Here is a 23,255-nt window from a genome sequence, read left to right as displayed (position 1 = left end):
TTCTTGGATTCATGAAAACTTAAATACTCAATCTTGAGAAAGCATTAAACAGTCCATATTAGTTGAGCTGTCGTCTGGAGGTATGACAATTATATGAAACATCAAAATGGATCCAAAGGTGGAGAAGTACAATTGCCATTCAAAATGGCAGAGGAAAATACAGTGATATATTTCTATGACATGTGAGTTGATCATCAATTACTTTTCACTAGACAGGAGCAGAATAAAGAGTAGATGAGGAGGAGAAAAGTAGATGATGGGAAACTGAGGGGAGGTTGGAGGAGGTTGTGGTTATCAGGGTCGTGCGTTCCACAGCGGAATGATAAACCATCAGAGGTTGAATCAGGTTGACTTTCCAGATCCTATCATCTAATCCTCCGTTTCTCCTCTCCTTCAACACTCCAGTGAGACTTGAATAAACAACAAACTCTTTCTTTTTTTTAACTTTTACTGTCTCCATCTTGTTCCGTCTCTTTTCACAAACCTTTTGTCTTTTTCAGTCTCTGCTCATCTCTCTCACTCTGTTCTGTCTCCTCCTCTCTCGCCCCGTCTTCTCCTGTCTTATCAGTCAAAGTGTAGACAGACAGTGTTATCAGTATTGTGTGTGTGTGTGCTTGTTTTGACCACAGACAATAGTGGTTACTGTCTGTCTGTCTGCCTATCTGTCTATCAGACACTGGGAGAGAGATGCTGATCACTCCGTTACTCGTCCGCCAGATCACTTTGTCTCCACCGTCTGCCATTTGTTTATGTCCCAATGCACCGTGTCCCTCTCTGTCTCTTTCTCTTTCAATTCACTTCACTTTATCTGTTCAAAACAGTAGAATTTAAGAACTGATTTTACCCAAAAGTTGCTAATTAAGCTAATAAAGAACAAAAGAACAATTTCTGATCCATCCATCCTGATGTTCTAAAGCGAAACATCATGACAGATATTGATCAGATTCTCACAAAATGAGAATATTCACTTGGCCCCAGAGGACGAAAGCCAAACCTTTCACTTGCGTGCCACAATTACAATAATCTGCACCACCCTCAGGACAAACTGTCAACACTGGACAAACTATTTCACACAGTCTACCTGGCTGATTGCCATGAAATTTGTCAAGCACACTTATACTCTCCAGAGGATGAACCCTTTTGCTTTAAGTGATCCCTTGATTTTTCATCTATTGCCACTCTCAGGACAAACTTTCCATTTTTATCTCCACTATTGGTAAGGCTGTAAGAATGGCTAAATAATCAGTATGTTGTTCTTTCCAACAGTTTGTGGAGAGTAAGCAACTTCACTGCTAAAAAATACTAACTACTAAGTCACAGGCAGTCTGAGCAGGGGAGGATCTAACTGTATGCCCCTAACACACTTTAATGGAGACATACTAGGTCACAGTGCACAGTTAACAGCTGAAATCAACATTCCTCTCTCTCTAAACTGAATACAGATGAAAGAGACAAAAACAAGATGAAAAGAAAGAGATGTGTTTTTGGCAATGAACTGAGCACAGTTTAGTGTTTAGTGCAGTATCTCTGCTCTCTGTGTGTGTTTGTGCAGCCTGATAGTGTAAGCTAGTGTCTGACAATTTGTAATGTTTAGGTTAACTCCCTGAAACCCTTCATACGCCCCGCAGTGTTTTGGGCGTGTGTGTTTGTGTGTGTGTGTGTGTGTGTGTGTGTGTGTATGCAGGTGTTTGGCAGCAGGCATCAGCCTCTACAACAGCAGAAAGGAACTTAAATGAGACCCATGCCTCTCTGTTCGAGTGTCTTTACGTGTGTGGTGTGTGTGTGGTGTGTTACTCTGTGAAACAGTGAATCTGTTACTGTGCTTCCATTACTGACGAAATGTGTTTCTGTGTTAAGGAAAGCACATTTATTACTCTCTGTGTGTGTGTGTGTGTGTGTGTGTGTGTGTGTGTGTGAGAGTGTGAGTGTGGAGGGGATTTTAATGAAAGTGTGTGATTGTGCATGTTTTTGTGTGTGTTAGTGAGTGATAGTGTGTCTAAGACTTCTGTGTGTGTGTGTGTGTGTGTGTGTAACTGTATCCATGGGCGTGTGTGTCTATTAGTCAGGAAATGGCCTCTGTGATTCCAGCCGTCGTTAAACTGAGATTCTAATTGGCTCTTTAATTAAGATGCGGAAACACTAAGCCTGCACACACACACACACACACACACACACACAGCCATTCACTTGACCCCAGCATGAACTTTTCCACTGTTTTCTTTACTTCTTTCACTTACTTCTCTTATTCCTGCTCTCCTCTCCTCTGTCACTGCAAACCTTCTCATCCTCAGCTCCTCATAATCACTTGGTTTTTTCTTGTAAACATGTCTTTCTTCTTTATCATTTTCTTTCTCTCCCATCTCCCTTGTCCCACCCCCCCCCTCACATTCCCTTCTAGTCTCTCTCTTCTGTTGCTCATCCCATCATCCTCTGGGAAACGAGGGATGGGTCCTGCCACGTCACTTTCTGCCAAACACAAGACTCCTGTCATGTTACACTGACGCAGATTGTACAGTAGGGTGTGTGTGTGTGTGTGTGTTTGTTCATATTTGCATCTATATATGTTGTGTGCATTTTCACAGTGTTATCATATGACAGTGTGTGTGTTTTTGTGGCTTGGAGTTCATCCATGCTGCTTGCTGTGGCTAACTGAGCAGGAAGCATCTAATCTACACACACAGAGCTTTGTTTCTGTTGCCTGTGTGATTTTATCCGAGGATAAAACTCTGGCAAGGAATCATTTTGATTCATTCCTCCAGTTGCAGCCATGTTGACTTTTACTAAGTTTCACTCATGTTTGACAGGAACTCACTTATGTTTTTGGCTGCAGAGAGTTTTTGAGTCTTTTACTGACTTCTCCACTGACATCTAAGCTGTAGGAACACACTTTAAAGAAGTCATACACAAGTGCTTTTGCTGCTGCTGCAGTCACAGTTTGAGATTAACTGTTACAAACACAAATACCCCAAAAATTCACAGTATGCTCTCGAAACCGACAGATGGCGGCAATGACACTGAAAAAAGTGCTGTATTAGATAAAACACAAATCATTTGAGGCCTTTGAGGTTTAGATGAGTCTAAAAGTTTACGGGATGCAAAAACTCTGCACAGCTTTGTATAATGCTACATAGACAGGATTTTACAACTCTGGAGAGTTTCCCCCCAACAATCATTTTATCCTCCTTCTTGATGACTGTGGGGTTTAACAGTAGTAAAAATGTTAAGTTGACAAAACACATACTCCAGGTGCATTATAATTCTTAACATATTTTTCTGTTGCAAATGTGTATTTTTACAAGACAGGGTTGGAAACACTGATCGCTTCTGTTCAGTCTGATAGCTGCATACTGCACCACCATGAGTCAAACATGAGATCAATCTCTGTTATCCTGGGTAGCATTAGCAGTTTTACCACAACATTATCATTACTTTTACTCATTGCAGTATTTTGAGCCATGTGAACATTCAGCAGAAACTTCTTCCCTCAGACTTGTTGTATATCACTTGTGTTCAGTTATTTGGTGGTATTCACTTTTTCTCCTTCAAGTGTTTAGCTTTCTCTGCTTTCTGATTGGTTCTCCTACAAGTTGCTTGTTGTAGCTACCAAACCTCATACAGTCCATCAGCCACAATTACTTCACTGAAACCACAGCCACATAGTTTGTGTATATGTGTGTGCGTGTATGTGTACGCTCAATCATGCATTTCCATAGATAAGGGCGCCCATGATTTCTGTTTGTGTTTTTCAGTACATTTCTTGTGGCTTGGGTACATGTGTGTGCATACCCTAGTGCATTTGTGCGTGAATATACAAACACGACTGTTTGTTTGTGTATGTGTCTGTGTGTGGTTTGTACCTCCAGGATTAATGTAAAATGTTGGCTGACATTAGGAGCTGTTAGGCTGTGCGTCTCATAGAAAGAAAGAGCAAGAAAGATGGAATATTTTCACACAGATTCATTCTGAGTTGATGCTCATTTCACAGTGTTTTTAGACTGTTAAAGAACCGTACCAGTCTAAAAAAAATAAACAGATAACTGATGACGTTCTGTCAGCTGAGATGAAATCCAGGTTTAATTGTGTAAGATGCAGCAGAATGTCCCTTTATGTGTGTCGAATAAAGTCCAGACTTTATTGCCGACACGTCAGGAGGTCACAACCTCAGCAGCTTCAGCTGCAGGTTATTTAAGGTCACCAGCAGTTCAGCTGCTGACATACAGCTAACAGCTACTGTGTGTGTGTCCGTGTGTGTGTGTGTGTTAAATCATGAATAAATGTCCAGGTTTATCTCTTATTGTTAAAATCTGTTGTACTTCTTTGTGTGTATGTGCATGTGTTAGTGTGAAGCCATGTGCAAACCTGCGTTCACATATGTGACATGTTCTTATATCACCACTCTGTGTGTGTGTGTGTGTGTGTGTGAGTGTGTGTGTGTGTGTGTGTGTGTCTCCAACCTAAATGTGTCTTTGTGTTCTCTCAGCTGGCATCAATCAGAGTGTGTGTGGAGCCGAGCCGCTGCCAACAATGAAGCCCTTCACTGGACCTGGACCCTTTTATCAATATACACACACACACTTTCAGAGACCCCAAGGGGAGGGTGGTTGGGTTTGTGTGTGTGTGTGTGTGTGTGTTGCATGGTAGAAAGTGTGCATGAGGATATCAAGAATTTATACACTAGGAGTTGTGGATTTTATGTTTCAGGTAGTACTTCTGTCCTTGATAGGAACAGTTTGAGTTTTACAGCTAGAGAGTGAGGACAGTTTAGAAATGTTGCTGGTTGTCATATTGAAAATTTTTCACCATTGGTGTTAGAACGTTCTTAGTTACTTTCCTTGGACGAAGCTCCAACTGTGTAATCTCACTCTCTGAACTGAAACATGGCCAAACGGTTTATATTCCTCATGATCCTTGGCTCCTTGGAAGGAGGAAGTGCTGTCGCTGTAACAAACACACCAAACTCTGTTTAGAAGTCTTGATATTTTCAAAGTTTCCTGGCTGGATATCAGAGATGAACACTGGTTTTTAGTGACTTATACGTCTTTTTAACTGATCTACAGTTACAGCATTACTCTTGAACTTACTGGGCCTGATTCTAGCAGTTTAAGCTGCTGACTATCACTCAGAGGGAGATCGTGCCTGCTCTGGGAATGACAGAGGCTCCGTTCTCCCCATCACAAGTCAGTTTACCATCACAGTGATGATGAAGCTGTTATATCAAGGTCACACTTTTATACAAGTGTGGATTATAGTTAAATTTAAGTTGAGATTATGGTTAAAGTTAGACATGTACAGGTAATATTAAACTCAGGGGCTAGGGAATGTATTAAGTCGATAAAGGTCCTCACAAGTATAGAAGTAGAGTCAAAAATGTCTGTATTTGTAAGGATTAGGTGTCCATTGATAGGTAAGTTTGCATCTGTGAATGTGTGTATGGCTGACTTCCAAGGTGTGAGCGACATGGCACCCACAGGTGACCTCAGCCATGACTGAGAGCTGTGGACTTTTTGGGGTCACTGGGAAGTGAACTGAGGTTTTAACTCTGACTGTTTACATCTTTGCGTGCCAGTCACAGAGGAGGCACTCATTCTCATGTACCTATATGTTTGAAGTTTAGTATTACACAAATCAAAACGGCTTACTTTGGCAATTGCTGCTTAACTCTTGACGCACACACTAACACACAGTCTTCACTTTAGAGTCTCCCATCTCTGTTTTCGCAGTATCAAATGGCGGGCACTGAATCCATTTGTCAAACAAACTGCTGGCGTACGTTGGCGCTCAGGCCTGCGGATCACTCATTTATCTGAGCACACACTCGTCCATTAGTCCCAGATCTGCTTTCACCTCTTCTTTCTCTCTCTCTCTCTGTCTGTTCATCTCTCTCCTCCCTCGTCTCCCGTTTCCCTCCTTCTCTTTGTCCGGCTTGTCCTTTCTTGTTGTTGTCCTCGTCACCATCCGTCTTGCTCTGTCATCACTCGTTCACACCGCTCCACTCATCTCCACTCCTCTGTTCTTGTAATGATGGAGGGATGGAGGGATTGACCCCTGGCTGGAGGTCAGAGTTCACCTGGTCTCGCCACACCTCATTCATGCATTCACTTGCTCACTGTTAAACCCTGCTGAGCTGTGTACTTAACTAAAACCTAGAAGAACTTAAGCTCCACTTGTGCTGTTTTTCCTCATCTTCATTTCAAAGCGAGTGTTCAGTTTTTGTCTGCTCCTCTCAGTGTCTCTGAACCTTGCAATTTTTGGAAAAACTCGCAGTCGATTCATGAAAATTCTGCAGTTTCTAAGTGGAAGCCAACCAACTGTAAGGGCAAGTCATTAGAGCATGCAGAGCCGTTCAGAGAGCGGTTTATTTGAACTCTGCTGTGTTTTCTTCTTTTAGTTCAGTTTGTTTTTCCAATTGAGAGAGAGGCAAATCTGTAAAAACCCAAAACAGCCTGAAAATGGGATTTCCAGTGCTCTAAGTAGAGAACAGTGGTGCAGTTTGTTCAGAGCAAGAATTTAATTCTAACAGACTCCAGGAAACAGCCTTAAAATATAATAGATTATGGGTAGAAGGACATAGATCCACTTCCTCCTCTTTGGAAACCCAAACATAACACAACAAAGTCTGGGCTGATTCTCATTTCCTGCTGTGTAATGATGTGTTCTTAAAGGAGTAATCCACCTGGAAATGAAAACATGAAACATGAAAGATAATTTTTGACATGCTAGCCTTGATATCGGGCTGTCATGGCCATTCCCAGATGCCACATCATTGTTCTTCTTTTTGACCACAACAAAATAGTGCAACAATCAGGCTGAATTTGAACTGGACTTAACTGATTTGGAAGAGGAAGCAGACTTTCTAGTTTCACTTTGACCTGCTTTACTTTCCAGATCCCAGCAATTAACTTGGAGTGTACAATATTATCATAGCTAATATAAATTATGGACATCACTATTAAATAAAACTCATGATGTAATAAGATTGAGTTACCTTCCAAGGAAAATTCTACTTGAAACATTAACAGTGTAAAAAATAATTTAATTGTGATGCTTTTTTTTTCCTCGCTCCATTTTGTGTTTTTGTTTTTCTTGACACTAATTCTTTCTCCACTCACATAACTTTTAATTCCAAAGTGCAAAGAGAAAAATAACTTTGAGTTAGAGGTGTGAGGTCTTACTGTAACAGCAGTGTTGAATGTTGGTCTCCAGTGACCACACACACTCTAAAAACAACATGTTTTGATGAAGTTGTTCAGGGTGAACTCAGGCTAGTCTAAATGAGAGTAAATCAGTCTCCAGGAGCTGTTCATAAAACTGTTTTCACAGGTTGTCCAGTCGACACTCAGAGTCTTTTGGGATTAATCATGTTTTAGAGTCAAACAGCTTCAGACCCTCAGATAAACCAAAAGATAATTCATGATTTCACAGTATTTTCAATACAGGAGTGGATTTTTGTTTGTAATTTTTTAATGATTAATATCTTGTTGTGATAAATGGAAACGTGCAGCTTTCCAGGTTTATATCCAAATACCTGAAAAACTATTCCCATCAGCCTTAGCTGTATTTTGTGTTTTGTGCTATTTATTTATAATGTTTAGTTAAAGTAATAATTGATTAATGTTAAATGATGCAGTGAGTGCCTGTAAGCAGTGAATCTGTGCAGCAGCAGAAAACTGTGATGTTTTCAGTGTCAGCAGGAAGATGTGAAACTGTCTGTGCCGTGCTGTTATCACCTGACAGGTAATTAGTGTGATTATTAAGCGAGATATTTACTGACTCCTCCCTCCTGCAGGTGATGGCGCTGGCGGAGGCTGCGGAGGAGAACCGGGCTCTGCTGGAGGAGGCGTTCGTCCGTCTGCGGAGCGCAACACACCTGCTAGTGCTGCTGCTGTCGCTGTGGCAGGGCCTGACCCCCGACCAGACCGCCATCCTGGAGGCCACGCTGCTGCCGCTGCTGCAGGACACACCACAGCTGGTACACACACACACACACACACACACACACACAGGAGGCCATTAACATGTCAGTGTCTGTCCATCCATCTGCAGCCCACTCAGTAAACACAGCCCCAGCTTAAACACACACTCTGAAAACTTTTAAAATACATTAAGTACTTCTGGTCCCAGAGGAATTTACACACACACACACACACACACACACACATGCACACATTCAGTCACACACTCACTCCCTGCCACTCAACACTCACCTGTCAGCTCTGTGCTAAGAGTACATTCTGAGGTACCTGTTTATGATTTAGGCATTAAACCTAAGTGTGTGTGTGTGTGTGTGTGTGTGTGAGAAAGAACATTTCACAAGTACACACAAACAAGAGGTCAAGCTCACAATAGCATGAATGGATGACATATTGCTCTATAATCAGCCTCTGACTCAGACTCTGAGGTTCACGAGTTTGTGTGTATAGTTGTGTATATTTGTATGTTTGTGTAGTCGTGTATATTTGTGTGTGTGTGTGTGTACTGTGTGTGTGTTACTAAACAGCCGCGTTGACAGAGCATCTCCACTTGCTGCAATCAGACCACAAAAGATTTCTCACCCCACAGAGACCCTGAAATTTGCGTACCTGTGTGTGTGTGTGAGTGTGTGGGTGTGTGTTAGTTTTTCCATAGCTCTGATCAATCCCCTGAACCTCTCATTACCACTGAGTCTATTCTAGTCTGACAGCCCCACATCACACACTCACACACACAAACATCTGTGTCCTCATAAACAGCAGTGCATAAAATATCTTTTACAGTACACACACACACTCACACACTGCCTGTGGACAGAAATAGGTTGAGAGGGTCACTTGATGAGCCTCAGGGGACTGTGTATGTTAAGTGTGTGTGTGAGTGCATGTGTTATTTTAAATGGGATTAATGGCATTAAGTGAATTAGCAGTAATCAGGGTCACGTCCACAACATTAAGACAAACAGGTGGACTGATGAGCTATTTTCAGAGAATACAACACACTCTGTGTGTTACACTGCTGTGGCTACGAACTAAAAGACATGGTGGCACAGTTTTTAGTTGCTTCATTAATTAAAGGAGAATTCCTGATGTGTAGTTTTGTATTTATGATAACATTGTACTCACTAAAGCTGTAGCTGAAGTCAGTAATAAAAAGTTAGAAAGTTGCTTTTACAAGCAAACATATCCCTCTGAGTTACAAACCACTTGACCTTTGACCTTCCCTGTGACCGGGCAGGTGAGGTTATTCCAGGTGAATGCCAGTCGGTCTCTCAGTGAGTCTCCTTTCAGTGCGATAAATTCCAGGAATGTCATGGACAAGACTAAAGCCACACACAGAAAAGGACGGAAGGATGAGGAGTTGGATTAAAGGAGGACAGAGAAGGGTTAAAGGGATGAAGTGGAGGGAGGAGAGATGGAGGAGGAGGAGGAGGAGGAGGAGGAGGAGTCACAGACTTTGATGCTCCAACTCTTTTTTTTTTAATTTATTCTGCCAGTCATCCTGCACTATATCCATCACTCCTACTGCTTCTATATGCTAATGATTGATTCATTTATTAACTCCTCCATAGTTTATCATGACCAGTGTCATTCTGTCAGCCCTCATCCATTAGTTTGATTCATGATACCTAGCAGATATCACGTTATAATGAAGGTAGTCTACTTTCTTTCCATAACAAAACAATTAGAAATGATATGTCGGTAACCCTGCTCAAAATGACCTTCACTCTCCTTGCCAACACTGTATTTACATTTTTAACTACAATCCACAAAAGAGTGGAAAGTGTTTTTTATTAATTTAGAATTTCCCTTATCTGAATTCTGACTGTCAGACAGTGAGAGGACACAGTTTAGAGAGGCTGTAGCATCTAAACTACAACTGTAAAAGTGTAACAAAGGGGGGAGCACATGTAAGAGGGTGCATGTCTTTCTTGTCCCCAGCTGAATTGGGGTTACAGGTTAAAATAAGAATGCAGTAATAATCACCATTTTAGACCTTATTTCTCTCTGTGTCCCAGTAGACACAGACACACATCTGTGCTCCATAAAGCACAGAAAAATTTAAATATGTAACAGAATACCAAATGACCTAAGACCTACATGTCATCTGTCACATTAGCGTAGATTATGTGATTATCCAGCTGAGGTACAAAGTGCAGGGAACTCTAGAAATGCCAAAAATGTGCGGCTGCCAATCAGAAAACAAGGTAAGGTTTTCTTCCCTCCTAGAAACTTTGTGATTTCGACAGGAGGCATTCTTCTTACAGCAGATGTCTACGCTCAGAGTTCTTTATCTGAAAGAAAAATAGAAAGAATTATTTAGAGTAAGAGAGCAGGGGAAGGAGAAAGGGGAGGAGAAAGTCTCTCTGTCTGCACTGAAAGAGGTGAATAGAGGGAAGAGGAGGAAGAGAAGGAGGAGCACCAGAGGAAATGCATCTGTGTGGCATCTAACGTAACGTCTCATTTAGTTGCAACCATGCAGAACGCCACCTCCTCCTTCCTTGCATTCCTCCAGCTTCTCTCCTTCTCCTCCCTCTTCATCCTCCTCTTCTCCCACTTCCTCTCTGCTGTTGTTTGTTTTCCTCTTTCTTCCTCCTCCCCAACTTCTCACTCTACCTTCTCCTCTTCTCTTCATCCTCTGCACCTTTCATCATCCTCATTGCTAATTGCTTTTTCTTCTCTCTTTGTTCTCATCTTCTGTTTTCCAACAATTCTTCTTGTCTGTTTCTGCTCTGTCTTCCTCTTTCCTCATTCCTCACCCTCTCACTCTTTTCTTCCTCACTTCCCCTTTCCTCTTCTCTCTCTTTTTTCTGTCTCTCTAGCTCTCTCTTTTTTGTCCCGTCTCTGTTCCTCCTTCAGTTCCTCCTCTTTTCCCGTCCCTTTCCCACTTTTTCTGAACCACCCTCCCTTATTCCTCTCTCTCCATCTTTTGTCTCTTTTTCCATCTGTCAGTCAGCTCTTGAACAGAGTTGCTGACGTTGTCTGTCTGCCTGCTATTCTTGCATGACCCCCACATTCTCCTGCCTTCTGTTTACTTTACCAGACTCAGTCGTATGGCCGTACAGCCTGCCTCGCACTGGCTCCCTGAACTTTTGACCAAAAATTTCTATATGGAAATGTTTCTTTAGGCTTGCACCTCTGCAGAAACTATTTACAGTGCTGTAAAGATCATTTTTAGAAAAAGCTTCATGTTGATATAAAGAACCATTGAACAGAAGATGAAATGTTTCCAATTGGCAAAGTTAAAGTTTTTTTCAGAGCCATATAGGGTAAGTATTGTATTTCACCAGGTGTTGTTTTTTAATGAAACGTATCAGATGGATTTTTGAATCAGTGTAGTTCCATATGACTGGTTCAACCAAAAACATTCTGCCAAGAAATCCTGTGGAATAACGTCCATATTTTGGACAATTATGCACCTGAAGCTATTTATTTTACCAGGCCAGTCTGCAATGCCATATCCAGCAACGTGCTGCGGTGACCAATCAAATACATGCAAGCGCACATTCCTGGTACATTAACGTGAACGCCGTATTTGTATTATTAACCTCACGATCGATAACTCTCCAGAGTTAATTCTGTCTCTGTGTCAGAAACAGATTAATGCATTAATCTGTCAGTTGAAGACTGTCCTCATGGAAAAAATGGGACAAGCAAACCTCTTTGGTCATTTAGGTTGGAGAAGTTGTTGGTTAGTCCAGCTGGACTTTCTGCACCATGCATTATTTTATCCTGCTAAGACCGAGAGTTTCAGATTCCAAACTCTAACCAATAGTTTTATTTGCCATAAATCACAATCTTTCCCTAACTTTAACTATATTGTATTTCCATGGGAAACATTGTGAAAAGTGAAAGTTTGAGAAAAGTTGCCATTAAAATGAATCAGAGGTTTTGCAGGATTGCAATATTAATATTTTTGTCTGGTGATAGAGTTGCTTTACTAGATGTTTAAGACATGTGACACGTTCTTTCATTAAAAACCACTGAAGGCTTCAGTTTTAACAAATGTAACAACTTGCACATTGAAGGACTTACTGTTAACATTAATTTTCATTGGTAACATTGCACAGGCTGAAATAATGAGGTGAATTAGTTCATGCTTTGACTTAATCTCAGTCTAGTGCACTTAAAATCTTCCCACATGCTGTCCATTCACATCACTGGTTCCATTATACCGTATTAAGGCTTGTGGTTATTAACAAGCGTTTACTGTAATTGGTCATGTTTAAAGTTGATTACACCCAGAAGTCGTACAGTGTAACAGTTCCATACTGGACTCTACCGAATCCAGTCTTTCAGATCCGTTTTTACAAAAAAGGAATTTACTGATTTGGTCAAGGGAAGTGATTGTGTGGATGATTTTTTTTCCCCTGGAGACTGACTGTACGACATTGTTCTCACAGAGCCGTAACTCCGGCTTCTCAAATGACTTTCCCAGCCATGATGAGGATGTCAGGACTGAGGGATTGCTGTCTGAACCTTTATCCGTCTCTTTGGGAGTCCTCCAAGGTTGTGTGCTGGGCCCTGGAATATTTTCTCCATGGCCATCCAGTGATGTTGCAATCACACCTGGGATTTCCCCCTTGTCAAATCTGATAATCTTGATGCAGTCTGTAGACTGTTTAAGGACTTATAAGATTTAATAACAGAAAATTATCAAAACCTTATACTTTTATGTGCGTCCTCATCAAAGTGTCAACAGGTGGATTGATTACAGACAGTACAGACAGTTATAACCACAGTTAAACTGAGAGTCTGATCCAGAGAGTCTTTAAGAGTAACTCAAATAGAGAGGTTTAGGTACAGTGTATGAGGGTGCAAGCCTTTTACTTTCACTTCTCCTCAGCGCATCAGAGCATTTTCATCATATCATCTGTAAAAGGTGACACCAGTATTGTGTTTATTGCTTGTTCCACTGAAAAAAATGCCTTTTGTGAATCAATGCTCAACTAAATCAAAGAAAGTGGTTTTCATTCTTTAAAAAGCGGCACATGTTCACCAACACAAACTGCTTTAGGCTTCAAATATCAGAGATGAATATAATACAGACCCTCTCTTGTTCCTGGGTACAGGAAACAAACTTCCCTCCTATTTCTGCATTAGTGGGAACTTTGTCTTAATTTATCGCTCTGGCCTCGGTCCAAACCCGCTCCGCTCCACCTTTCTTTGCTTCCTTTCTTCTTGTTCAGGAGGATGAATGTCTGCAGTTTAAAGACATTTAATTTTCCTCCGCAGCATGTGGAACGTATGTGTCAGTGTGTGCGCGTGCATGAGTGTGCCAAGTTTCCACAGAAACCTGCAGTTATGTTGTTCCAAGTATTTGATAACCTGGTGAGGTATTGTGGTAAGAATAGGTCACCCACCTCCCATCTCCTCCTCCTCTTCCCGCTCCTGCTCCTCCTCTTTCATTTTCTCTTCTTCCAGACTCTTTTTCTCTCTCTTCTGTCTTCTCTTTCCTCCATTCTTATCTCTGCTCGCCCTTCGTCTTTCCACTCGTCTTTTTTTCTGTCTCTAATATCTGTCTTCCTCTCTGTCATCATCTCATCTCCTTGACCTTCTGCAACCCTCTCTCTCTCTCTCTGTCTCTCCCTGTCTCTGTCTCTGTCTCTCTGTCATCGTCATTACAGGGTTGATTACCTGTCATTATGGCTCATTAGGGGCCTATCAGCATGGCGGCAGGCAGGGGGAGGAGGGGGAGGCGGAGGGGGTTAGGGAAAATGGGAGGGTACCTGTCAACACACCCATACACACACACACACACATACACACACACCGCCTCCGCCTCAGACTCACCCATCCACTGTCACCCGTTGAGAGGGATGGTTATAGATTCAGGGGTTTGTAAGACAAGATAGATAGGTGTGTGTGTGTGTGTGTGTGTGTGTGACAGAGAGAGAGAGAGAGAGAGAGAGAGAGAGAGAGAGAGAGAGAGATCAGAGATGCCCAGACAAGATATCTCGGCCAGAGACGACAGAAAGAGAGAGAGAGTGACAAGAGACAAGCTTCTCACCTCTCACTACCTTTTATTACAGCTGTGTGTGTGTCTGTGTGTGTGTGTGTGTGTGTGTGTGTGTGTGTGTTTTCCTCCCTCTCAGTTGCACATGTTTTATTGTTTTGTTGCTCTTTTTTAAATGTCAAGAACATCATTAAAGCATCAAGATTTAAGGTCAATGATGGTTCATTGAATCTTTCTGCCTCTTTTCCATCTTATCTTCATCTTCCCTTTCCCTCCTTTCTATCCATCTTTCCTGTGACCTACTCTCCCTCATTTCCCCTCCCTCACCCCCCATTTCCCTTCACTCAACAACATTATGAATTGTCAGACATATTCTCACTCTTCATCTTCCTCCTGTCTCCTCAGGGTTGGGAGGAGAGCTGCGACGCTGCCGTCTCCCACCTCCTGCGGAGCTGCTTGTCACGGAGCCCCAAAGACCAGGCCACGTCTCTGGCCCAGGCAGGAGGTCCTGTGCTGGGCCTCCCCCGTGACACCGCCCGCCTCAAAAAGCACATCACCCTGCTGTGCGATCGCATCGGCAAGGGAGGCCGTCTGACCCTGGCATCTGAAGCCAACGTCCAGGTCCCCGCCCAGGTCCAGAACCTGGCTGCTCCCGGTGAGTTGGGAGACGTGGGTGGGCCGGGGAGGGGAGGGGAGGGGAGGGATGGCGGATGGCAAATGAGATTAGGACGAAGGCTGGGAAATGAGGTAGGTCACAAACTGTTTCAGACGTGGACAAAGCTGTACAGCACGTGTGTGCTTGCGCAGTGTGTTCTTGAACCACTGTGCCATGAACAGTAATAGTTGGATGTTTGAGGTGGATGGTTGGGGGTAAAAAGCATCTTACCTTGACACCTGAGACGCTGGTTTGCATCCAGTTTCCAAGAGTCATTGCCAATGTCTTTCAACCATAGCCTCGATCTCTCCCTGACCTTAACCATAACAGTGGCAGATCAGATATATATGAGTCATGTTGTCATCTATGTAATGGTAATATGGTTTCTTTTGGAAGGCACTGACAAACGTCTGGTTTTGTCAGGCATTCATGTTCATTCTTGACCTTTGAGTCTGGGATAAGATACTCTAAACTGAAGGTTCACTTATTAGCTTCTCAGAGCTTTAACTCTATCTCACAGCTTTCCTCTGTGCATGGAATTTGATCAGTTTCCAGTAACGGGAATGTGTGAAAACCTAAATCTGTCCATATTTAGTTTGTACAGTTGAAACAACAGCTTGAGATAAAAAAAGAGTATAAATAAAGTTAGATGAATCTGTTATATTTTCTAAAGCTGTGTCTGGATATTCCTGTGTGTGTGTGTGTGTGTGTTGTTGTACTGTGTGTGTTGGTGGACAGCCTCATATAAAATGGTCCCCTGGTGAAGATTTTAGGCTCCAACAGAAGAAAACATGAAACCTATTCATGCTACACCTTACAGCCAACACATACACTCGTATTTAAACGCATCTCTACACACACACACACACACACAGATATATGCAAAAAATACTACAAGTACATACACATACTGTATACATCCACATCAGATGCAGTGCAGATACACTCGTAAAAACATGGATATACACACATGCTTTGACTCATATGGTTACATTTGGAAGGTAGACACACTCATAAAATCATACGTATGCATACACTCTTTCACACACAAACACGCACATACACACACCTTACGGATCATTTAGTCTTGGCTCAAGTTTATAGAGGTGTTTCTGACAAGATCATCAATTACAGTCTGTCTTCTTTCCTCCCTCCCCCTCTCCCTCTTCACTTTAACCTCCTCCTTCCTTCTCTGGGTTACACACATAAAACTAAAAACTAAAATCAGTCATTTTTGTCTAATTATTATTGAGAAGAAAAAGATCACTCCTGTTTGGTGTAGCTAAGGTTTGTGTTTTGTTGCATGTTCTATATGTGTCTGTTTGCTGGGCTGGGACAAAAAACAAACATAAATGTCAGTCATCCAGCATCATTGATACAAATTATTCCAGCCTGCATATCTTCAAATATACACAACGTGATTGATAAGTTAGCCTAAGGTAGAAGGTGATGAGCTCTTGTTACCTGCATGTGCAGTCCAACTCTGAGTGATTCTGCAGAAGGTTTAAAGGTTATAACTTCATCTGCATTTGTGCTGTCATCCATCAAATGTGGATTTGAATACATCCAATACCTACAGTATGTTGTATGTGCATGTAAGGAGAGCTCCTTTTACCTTATCAATCACCTGTCACTGAGCAGGGCTCGAACAGAGTCATAAAAACATCCAGGTGATGCCGTCGTCATCGGTTCAACAGTAGCACTGTGTCTGATTGTTTGTGTTCCACAGCTCTCTGTCCAACGCTGCTGCAACTTGCGAGGAAAACATGAGCACCAGATCTAAATAGCATCACAGGCTCTTCCAGCTTTGGTTTCTCATTTGTCCTAACTATCACACAGCTGCTGTCCGGCAGTTGTGTTGTGCAAATAGACCTAATTTGACAGCTTGACTTGATTTAAGCATAATTATTACTCTGCACAGGCCAAACCAAACCAAAGAAGGTCAGGTATTGGACCAAACATCGCATACCGACTCGTTTGGGATGAATACTAATCCTGATTTTCTCCACAGTTTATTATAGATAAAACTCTTTGTCTTTGAGAATTAGTGGTGTTAAGTGTGTGTGTGTGTGTGTGTGTGTATGTGTGAGAGAGTGAGTGTGAGAGAGAGTGAAAGAGAAAGTGGTAAAATAAAAGTCTGTAAAACTTTAAAGGCTTGTTTAAAAGTCATTATAGTGATTACAGTAATTCAGCACAAAGTTCAGTGGATCATAACTGAATCAATTAATGTGTGTGTGTGTGTGTGTGCGTGTGTGCGTGTGTGCAGAAGCAGAGAGTGTTTGTGTTTTTGTTTCCTTGTCATGCGGTCTCCCCTCTCTCCTTTGGTCTGCTGCCAACATTCACACACACACACACACACACACACAGTGCGTCAGTAAACAGTCGTTTGTTAGCCGTCTCAGATGTTGCTTTTTCACCCGCCCGTAAACATACACATTTGTTTACATTTCCAACAACACCGGCGGCAACCGTTTCCCTCCAAGACCACAGACACGCACATACACACACATGCACACACACACACACACACACTAGGATACCACACAACAAGCCCCACTTCATTGGTGCTGAGTGTGTGTGTATCTCAGTGTAAATGTGTTTATGTGAGAGTTTCCTGGAAATAAAAACCTTACAACACACACCCACTTCTAAACACACACACACACTGAGACTGACATTATCGCTCTCATTGTCAAAGCTTCACCTTTTTATCCAAAAGTAAAGAGAGAGAGAGAAAAAAGAGAGGAGTTTGTTCAATGTTAGGACAGATGGAGGGAGCAATTTAAGGTGGAAAGAAAAACAAAACCTGTTTTCTTTTTTGTCCTTTTCTGAAGGATTCCACCTCACATCTGTTTATATAAAGCAAGGTTTATTTTATCAGTTTAATCAGTCCCAATGAGGATAAAGCCTCATTTGGACAAGATTAATACGACAGGGGCAGATGAGTAATAAAATATTTCCCTTTCTCCCTTGTAATAAAAACCTTTGTTCCAGCCAGATGATAATTTAACCACTGGCAAATTACAGGAGCTGGTTTTGTTAAAAAAAAAAACTAATAGCTGTGTCTCAAGTCAGTTATGTTTATTTCTCAAGTTTGAAAATACATTAGTGGTCCCTCACCTTCGGCTGCGTGGCCAAGATGGCGACCGCTGAGGATGAGGAGCGTCCATCGTCACTTCATCTCTATTTACCTAATTATCTACAGGCAGAAGAAACACACATGAATTAAGTTAATGGAGCCTGTGAAGGCCAAATGTAGGAGTGGCTGTTTTTAATAATGATAAGGTGTTTTGGTGGAAAGTTTTTCTGCGCACTGAGCCAAAGGATTATTATTTTATACCAATAAATTAAGATAATATTCTCAACATTAACATATGCAACTGTTAACATCAGTGTTATTGTTAATTTAATCCAGGTTGCGAGTTCATTTTTTCTCTTCCCACTGTATTTATCTCTTTCTCCCTTTGTCACATGACCCTCTGTTTCACCCTTATGACATCATCATCAGAGCAACTGGCCTCAACAGCTGCACTCTATACACACACACACACACACACACGCGCACACACCTGGTGAAATCAGGAGTGTTTATCACATGGTTCATTAGTCAGCGTGCTGTCAGCATAGCTTTGAACTGACCTCAACCATGGAGGTGTGTATATTAAAGTCTTCTCCCACACACATACTGTATATACACACTTTATCTCTCTAGATGACTTATTTCACTGCAGTGAGCAACGCTTTTGGCAGCACTTAGTCTGTGTCTGCTGTGCTCTGTTTTTTCTGCGTTTTTTTTTTCTTTGTTTTAACCTGCAGTTAATCTTCTGTAATAGTCTTTTATTTTTTGTCTTTGATCAATTTCTCATCTGTTGTTTTTCATTTTCTGTTGTTCTCTTCTGAGAAAAGAAAAAACTTTCTTCAGGCGGGGAAATGTCCAATGTAGACACATTTTTCCAGTTAAAGGTTGTTGTTTTTTTTTTGTTTTTTTTTGTAGTTCTCCTCATCTTATATGCTCTATAGCTTGTTAAGCCTGGGGCAATGTTCAGCAATGTTCATTCAGCAATTCCGCATGTGGCACTTTGCCACTTTGCCTCGACATTGCTGAAAAAAAACCTGAAACAACTTCATGATCTCTGCTGATGTGACTGTTTTATTTTGAGTGATATGATTTGCAGTGTTGTCACTCTCTCTCTCTCTTTTGATATTAGTGCTGACGTTATTTATTATGTTTTGCTGTGTAGTTTTTACAGTGTGTTGTATATCATTTCTAAGAGTTCCTGAAGAACTTTTCTTTTCCTCACTGTGATCACTTTTTCATCTTCAAGATCATCTCCTTTAAGCGTTCCTGGATACAGTGCAACACAGTGAGCACTCGGCATCTTCTCTTGTTCTCCATACTTATTTTATCTTCTCTTCTTTTCAAAATTGTGCCATAAGTTAATCTCTTTTTTATGCATTTATGCATTGAATCATGCTTTATTTTTTTTACCAAATGTAACTCAGGTCCTGTCCTTTCTTACTTTTTTCTCTTCTCTTCTCTTGCTTATGTTTGATTGAAAGCAAGTAGACACACCGACTACACACACACACACACACACACACACACACACACACACACATCCTCCTATCCACACACACCCCTATAGTGCATGTGTGTGTTGCAGTTATTTTCACAGTCTTCCACTGGTAGCTGTGGTTTGGGGCCTGCATCTATTTTAGACTTAAAGAGAGGGGAGAAGATGGGCTGCGTTTGTGTGTGTGTGTGTGTGTGGTGTGTGTGTGTGTGTGTGTGTGTGTGTGTGTGTGTGTGTGTGAATGTGTGTGCACATATGTATGTATGTGTATGTGTAAGTTCAGAGGACACAGAGCAAAGGAAAATACATGTAGTATGTGTAAGTGTAGGTCAAGCCTTGTGTGTACTCCTGACCAGCTGTCTTTGTTCTGTCTCTGTGGTGTTTGCAAATTGAAGAGTTCTTCTTCCAGAACGCTATATATACATCAGCAGAGCTCTATTTTGGAAAGAATCAATCATTACCTGAAGCTCATCGTTCAATAAATCTAAAATGTTAGAGGGTTGTAGTTTGCCAAGCCTGGGGTGGTTTCTTTCTGCTGCTTACAAACTAAAAGAATTTAATTTTGTGCCTTGAGTCACTGTCTAAGAGCGCCTAATTCCATTTTTGCACTTTTAGTCACTTCACTGAGATGGCAGAGCCTCTTTTGTCAATAGTTAACATACAGCTTATTTAATGTGTTTGTGTGAGAGAAAGATTTTGTTGTAGCTCGCAGGTTTAGGCTGAAAGCTAGACAGAAGAGATCAGGTGTCTGAAGCACACACACACCAGTTTTTAAAGGAATCACACTTCCTGGCTTTTGATGTGTGTTTTCAAAAGTATGTCAGTGTGTGTGTGTGAGTGCAAATTTGTGGGTCTAACAAACTATACGTGTGTGTATGTGTGTGTACAAAGACGTGTACATTGAGGGGGGATTGAAATAGCGTAAAGCCCACAGCCAAATTGCTGGTAACCACAGCAGCACAGTGTCACCCCCATCTTCAAACCGCAGCCCAGAATAAAGCAGGAATGCACAAGTGTCTCCACACTGTAGACCAAGACAGAGCTGTCTATTGGAAGCAGCTTCACCCCTCAACCAAGCTGTCCAGAGTTGTTCCAAAACTGGCCCCAAGTGGCCCCAAACTGTCACAGACCTGCCCAAGCAGTCCCACACTGTCCCAAACTGTCACAAAATGGCTTGAACCTTCTTCAAGCTGTCCTCAAATTGTCACGGACCAACCCAAACCATTCCCATCTATATACAAACAGACCCACACATGTCCAAAATGTCTCAGACAGTTGCACACAGGTTTACAACTGTCTTAGACTGTCCCCAGCCATATCCAGTCCATTAAAACTGCACCAAGCTGTCCAAACAATCTCTAAAGTGGCTGCTCCAAACTGTCCTGAAAAGATACCTCTCAAAACTGAAACAAACCATATCTAATCGGTCGCTAAGCTTCTACAGATGGTCCCTGAAACTCTGCTCCTTAAATCTCCTTGAATGCCTCAGACTGTAGAAATATTCCAGAAATTTCTGTAACTGTACAGAACATTCCCAAACCAGTCTATGAACGCCACTCAGGTTTCCTCCAAACTGTCTCCAGGTATGTCCTGTCCAACTGTCTCCACAAACTTCTCAGAGCCCTTAAACAGTTTTGTTGCATGGATCTGTTTCTGTGGTGGAAATGTCAGGTTCAGTTTCTCTGCAGCAAGTCGGCACATCCTCCACATCTGTTACAAAGAATGGAGGACCACAGAAGAATCATTGTCATTAGGAATGATTGATGATCCAGGTGCAAGTTGCAGTAAAAGAGAACATTAAGAAATAGTAGTTGTAAAAGTAGCAATAGTCCTCGTTGTCTCCTGGACTGTCCTAAACCTTTCCTAATCCTGCTGACTGGCTCTTAATTTGAAGGATTTTTTCATATTGAGGGTTCTTACAGAGATCCAGTCTGTAATAACAGAAACAGGAGACTTCCTGGTGACTTTAACAAGCTGAGGAGCCAACCATGCTGCTGAATGTTATGGCTTATTCAGCTTATGGAGAGAGTGTTCAGGTTTTATGTCCCTGTCACTGCACTGCATTACAGAATACTATTACCACAGTTTCTTGGGGGCAGTGTTGAAATTTTTGAGAGAATCTGTGTGCAGTTTAGGATGGTCTGACACAGCTCATGGAGTATTTTAATGGCTAAAAACAAATGTTTCATTGCCTCCTCTGGTTGAAAGTTCAAAGGTTTGTTGCACCTCTGGCTCCACATCACAGCAGTGAGGTGATAAACCACTGGAAGTCAGCAAAAAATAAATCTTCATCTGATGTTAAGTTGCTCTTTGGGGGCAGTTCTTTTAACAACTTTCATCTGTTATTATTGCTGCTGCTAAAGCATCACCACCATCACGACTTCAACCCTATTTGTGTTACAGTTTCTATAACATAACAACTATAATTACAGTGTCATCTTCCACTCTGCTGCTTTTTTCGGGTGTTGAAGTGTGATGTGGTGCAGAGTATAGAGTCTAAACCTCAGGGTTGTCTAAAACTGATAACCCGACCAGTGAGACAAATATAGACCTGACCACGGCCGAGGGAAACACAGATACACACCACAACTCTGACCAGGCAGCGCTACGCCTACTATTTACAGAGCGAGAGAGGGAGAGAGAGAGGGAGCGGGAGGAATGCGTGAGAGGTCAGCGCTAAGAGACGGTCGATGTGTGTGTGTGATGTGATTTTGTTTCAGCGTTGCTCCAGAGGTGGGCTGTTTCCTTACCTCATGTTGATGTAAGACTAAGGTTAAAACACACACACACACACACAGACGCACACATTCCCCATGAAATTGTAAGACAGCGTTAAAAAAAACGACTCGCCTAAGAAAAACACCTGCCCAATTAAGAGCGAGGCATATCCCATTTCAAACAACTGTGAGTGTGTGTGTGTGAGTGTGTGTGTGTGTGTGAAGCCACAGGCTGTGCTCTCACCAAAGAGAACAAGATTGGCTTTAGAAAAGGCCAGGATAAATATTAGAGAGGGCTTAGGGTAATCTGCACACACACACACACACACACACACTCAGAGAGACGAAGACGCAGTGGGGGAGATGGAGACACACACACATTCTCAGACACCATAAAGTAGACATGATGGCAGACACACACACTCTGTCTCGTACACACTCAAACACACTCAACACAAAGGCATGTGTGTGCAGTGCATGTTAAATGAAAGTACCGTGAAACTGGACACAATCCTCAGGGAGGAGAGGAAATGAGGAGAAAGAGAGGGATGAAAAGAAGAAAAATGGACATAAGAAAATGTCAGAATAAGATGGAAAGAGCGGAAGAGAAATGAGAGATAGACAAAGAAGCAGGACAGAAAAACGATAAGGAACAGACAGAAAGAGGGAGGAGAGGAGACAAAAAGGTAGGTTGGCAAGAGGAAAAGGATGAGGACGGAGGAGATACAGACAGGGAGGAGAGGAAAAAGAGAGGGGAGGAATGAGGAAGGGGGATGAAGAGGAGACAGAGGGGTGGGACGGAGAGGAGACAAGGCGTCCAATTCATCGGCCTCAGGAGCTCCCTAAATCCAGACTGATCCATGGGATTCGAGCAGGGATTTCGTCACACACACACACACACACAATCACACCCTCACCCATGCAAGTTCACACACACACACACACACACACATCCATGTTGCATTTCTTCCTCTGCAAAACCCCTGAAAACATCTACATTCAGTACATACATTTTTCTGTAAATGCATGCAAACACACTGAGAAGAACTGTGTGATGATGCAGGAGTCGGGTATAATTTAGAGATTTTATTTCTGATGAACAAATTGGCCTGATGCAGGAATAACATAGAAACCAGTTGCCTTGGAGCAGAAGTCTATACCACATATTATTTGTAGTAGGAGAAAGAAAAGCCTGTATTAGTGACTAACACTAACAATTTTCATGTTCTAATGATGTTTACTACTTTATTATCCTTTGCTGAATATAACATGAAGACGCAGGACATTGGAAACAAAGAATATATTAGTGTTGTCAATGTGTACATGATGGGGTGTTCTCTATCAATAGAATCAAATAATAAAGTCACAGAAATGGTAAAAACT

The 23,255-nt window shown here is 41.9% G+C and overlaps 1 protein-coding gene across 1 annotated transcript in view; it reads left to right on the top strand.

Moving 5' to 3' along the window:
* Window positions 1-23,255, top strand: part of bbs9 (Bardet-Biedl syndrome 9) — a 149,625-nt gene that overhangs the window by 79,331 nt on the left and 47,039 nt on the right. Inside the window, exons 19-20 of the mRNA XM_051076228.1 lie at window positions 7,787-7,969; window positions 14,332-14,581. Of these exons, the coding sequence (XP_050932185.1) occupies window positions 7,787-7,969; window positions 14,332-14,581 (433 nt within the window). The remainder of the gene's footprint in view (window positions 1-7,786; window positions 7,970-14,331; window positions 14,582-23,255) is intronic.

The sequence above is a fragment of the Lates calcarifer genome, linkage group LG15, assembly GCF_001640805.2.
Source record: "Lates calcarifer isolate ASB-BC8 linkage group LG15, TLL_Latcal_v3, whole genome shotgun sequence".
NCBI classification, from domain to species: domain Eukaryota; kingdom Metazoa; phylum Chordata; class Actinopteri; family Centropomidae; genus Lates; species Lates calcarifer.
This window is presented reverse-complemented; position numbering and strand designations above follow the sequence as displayed.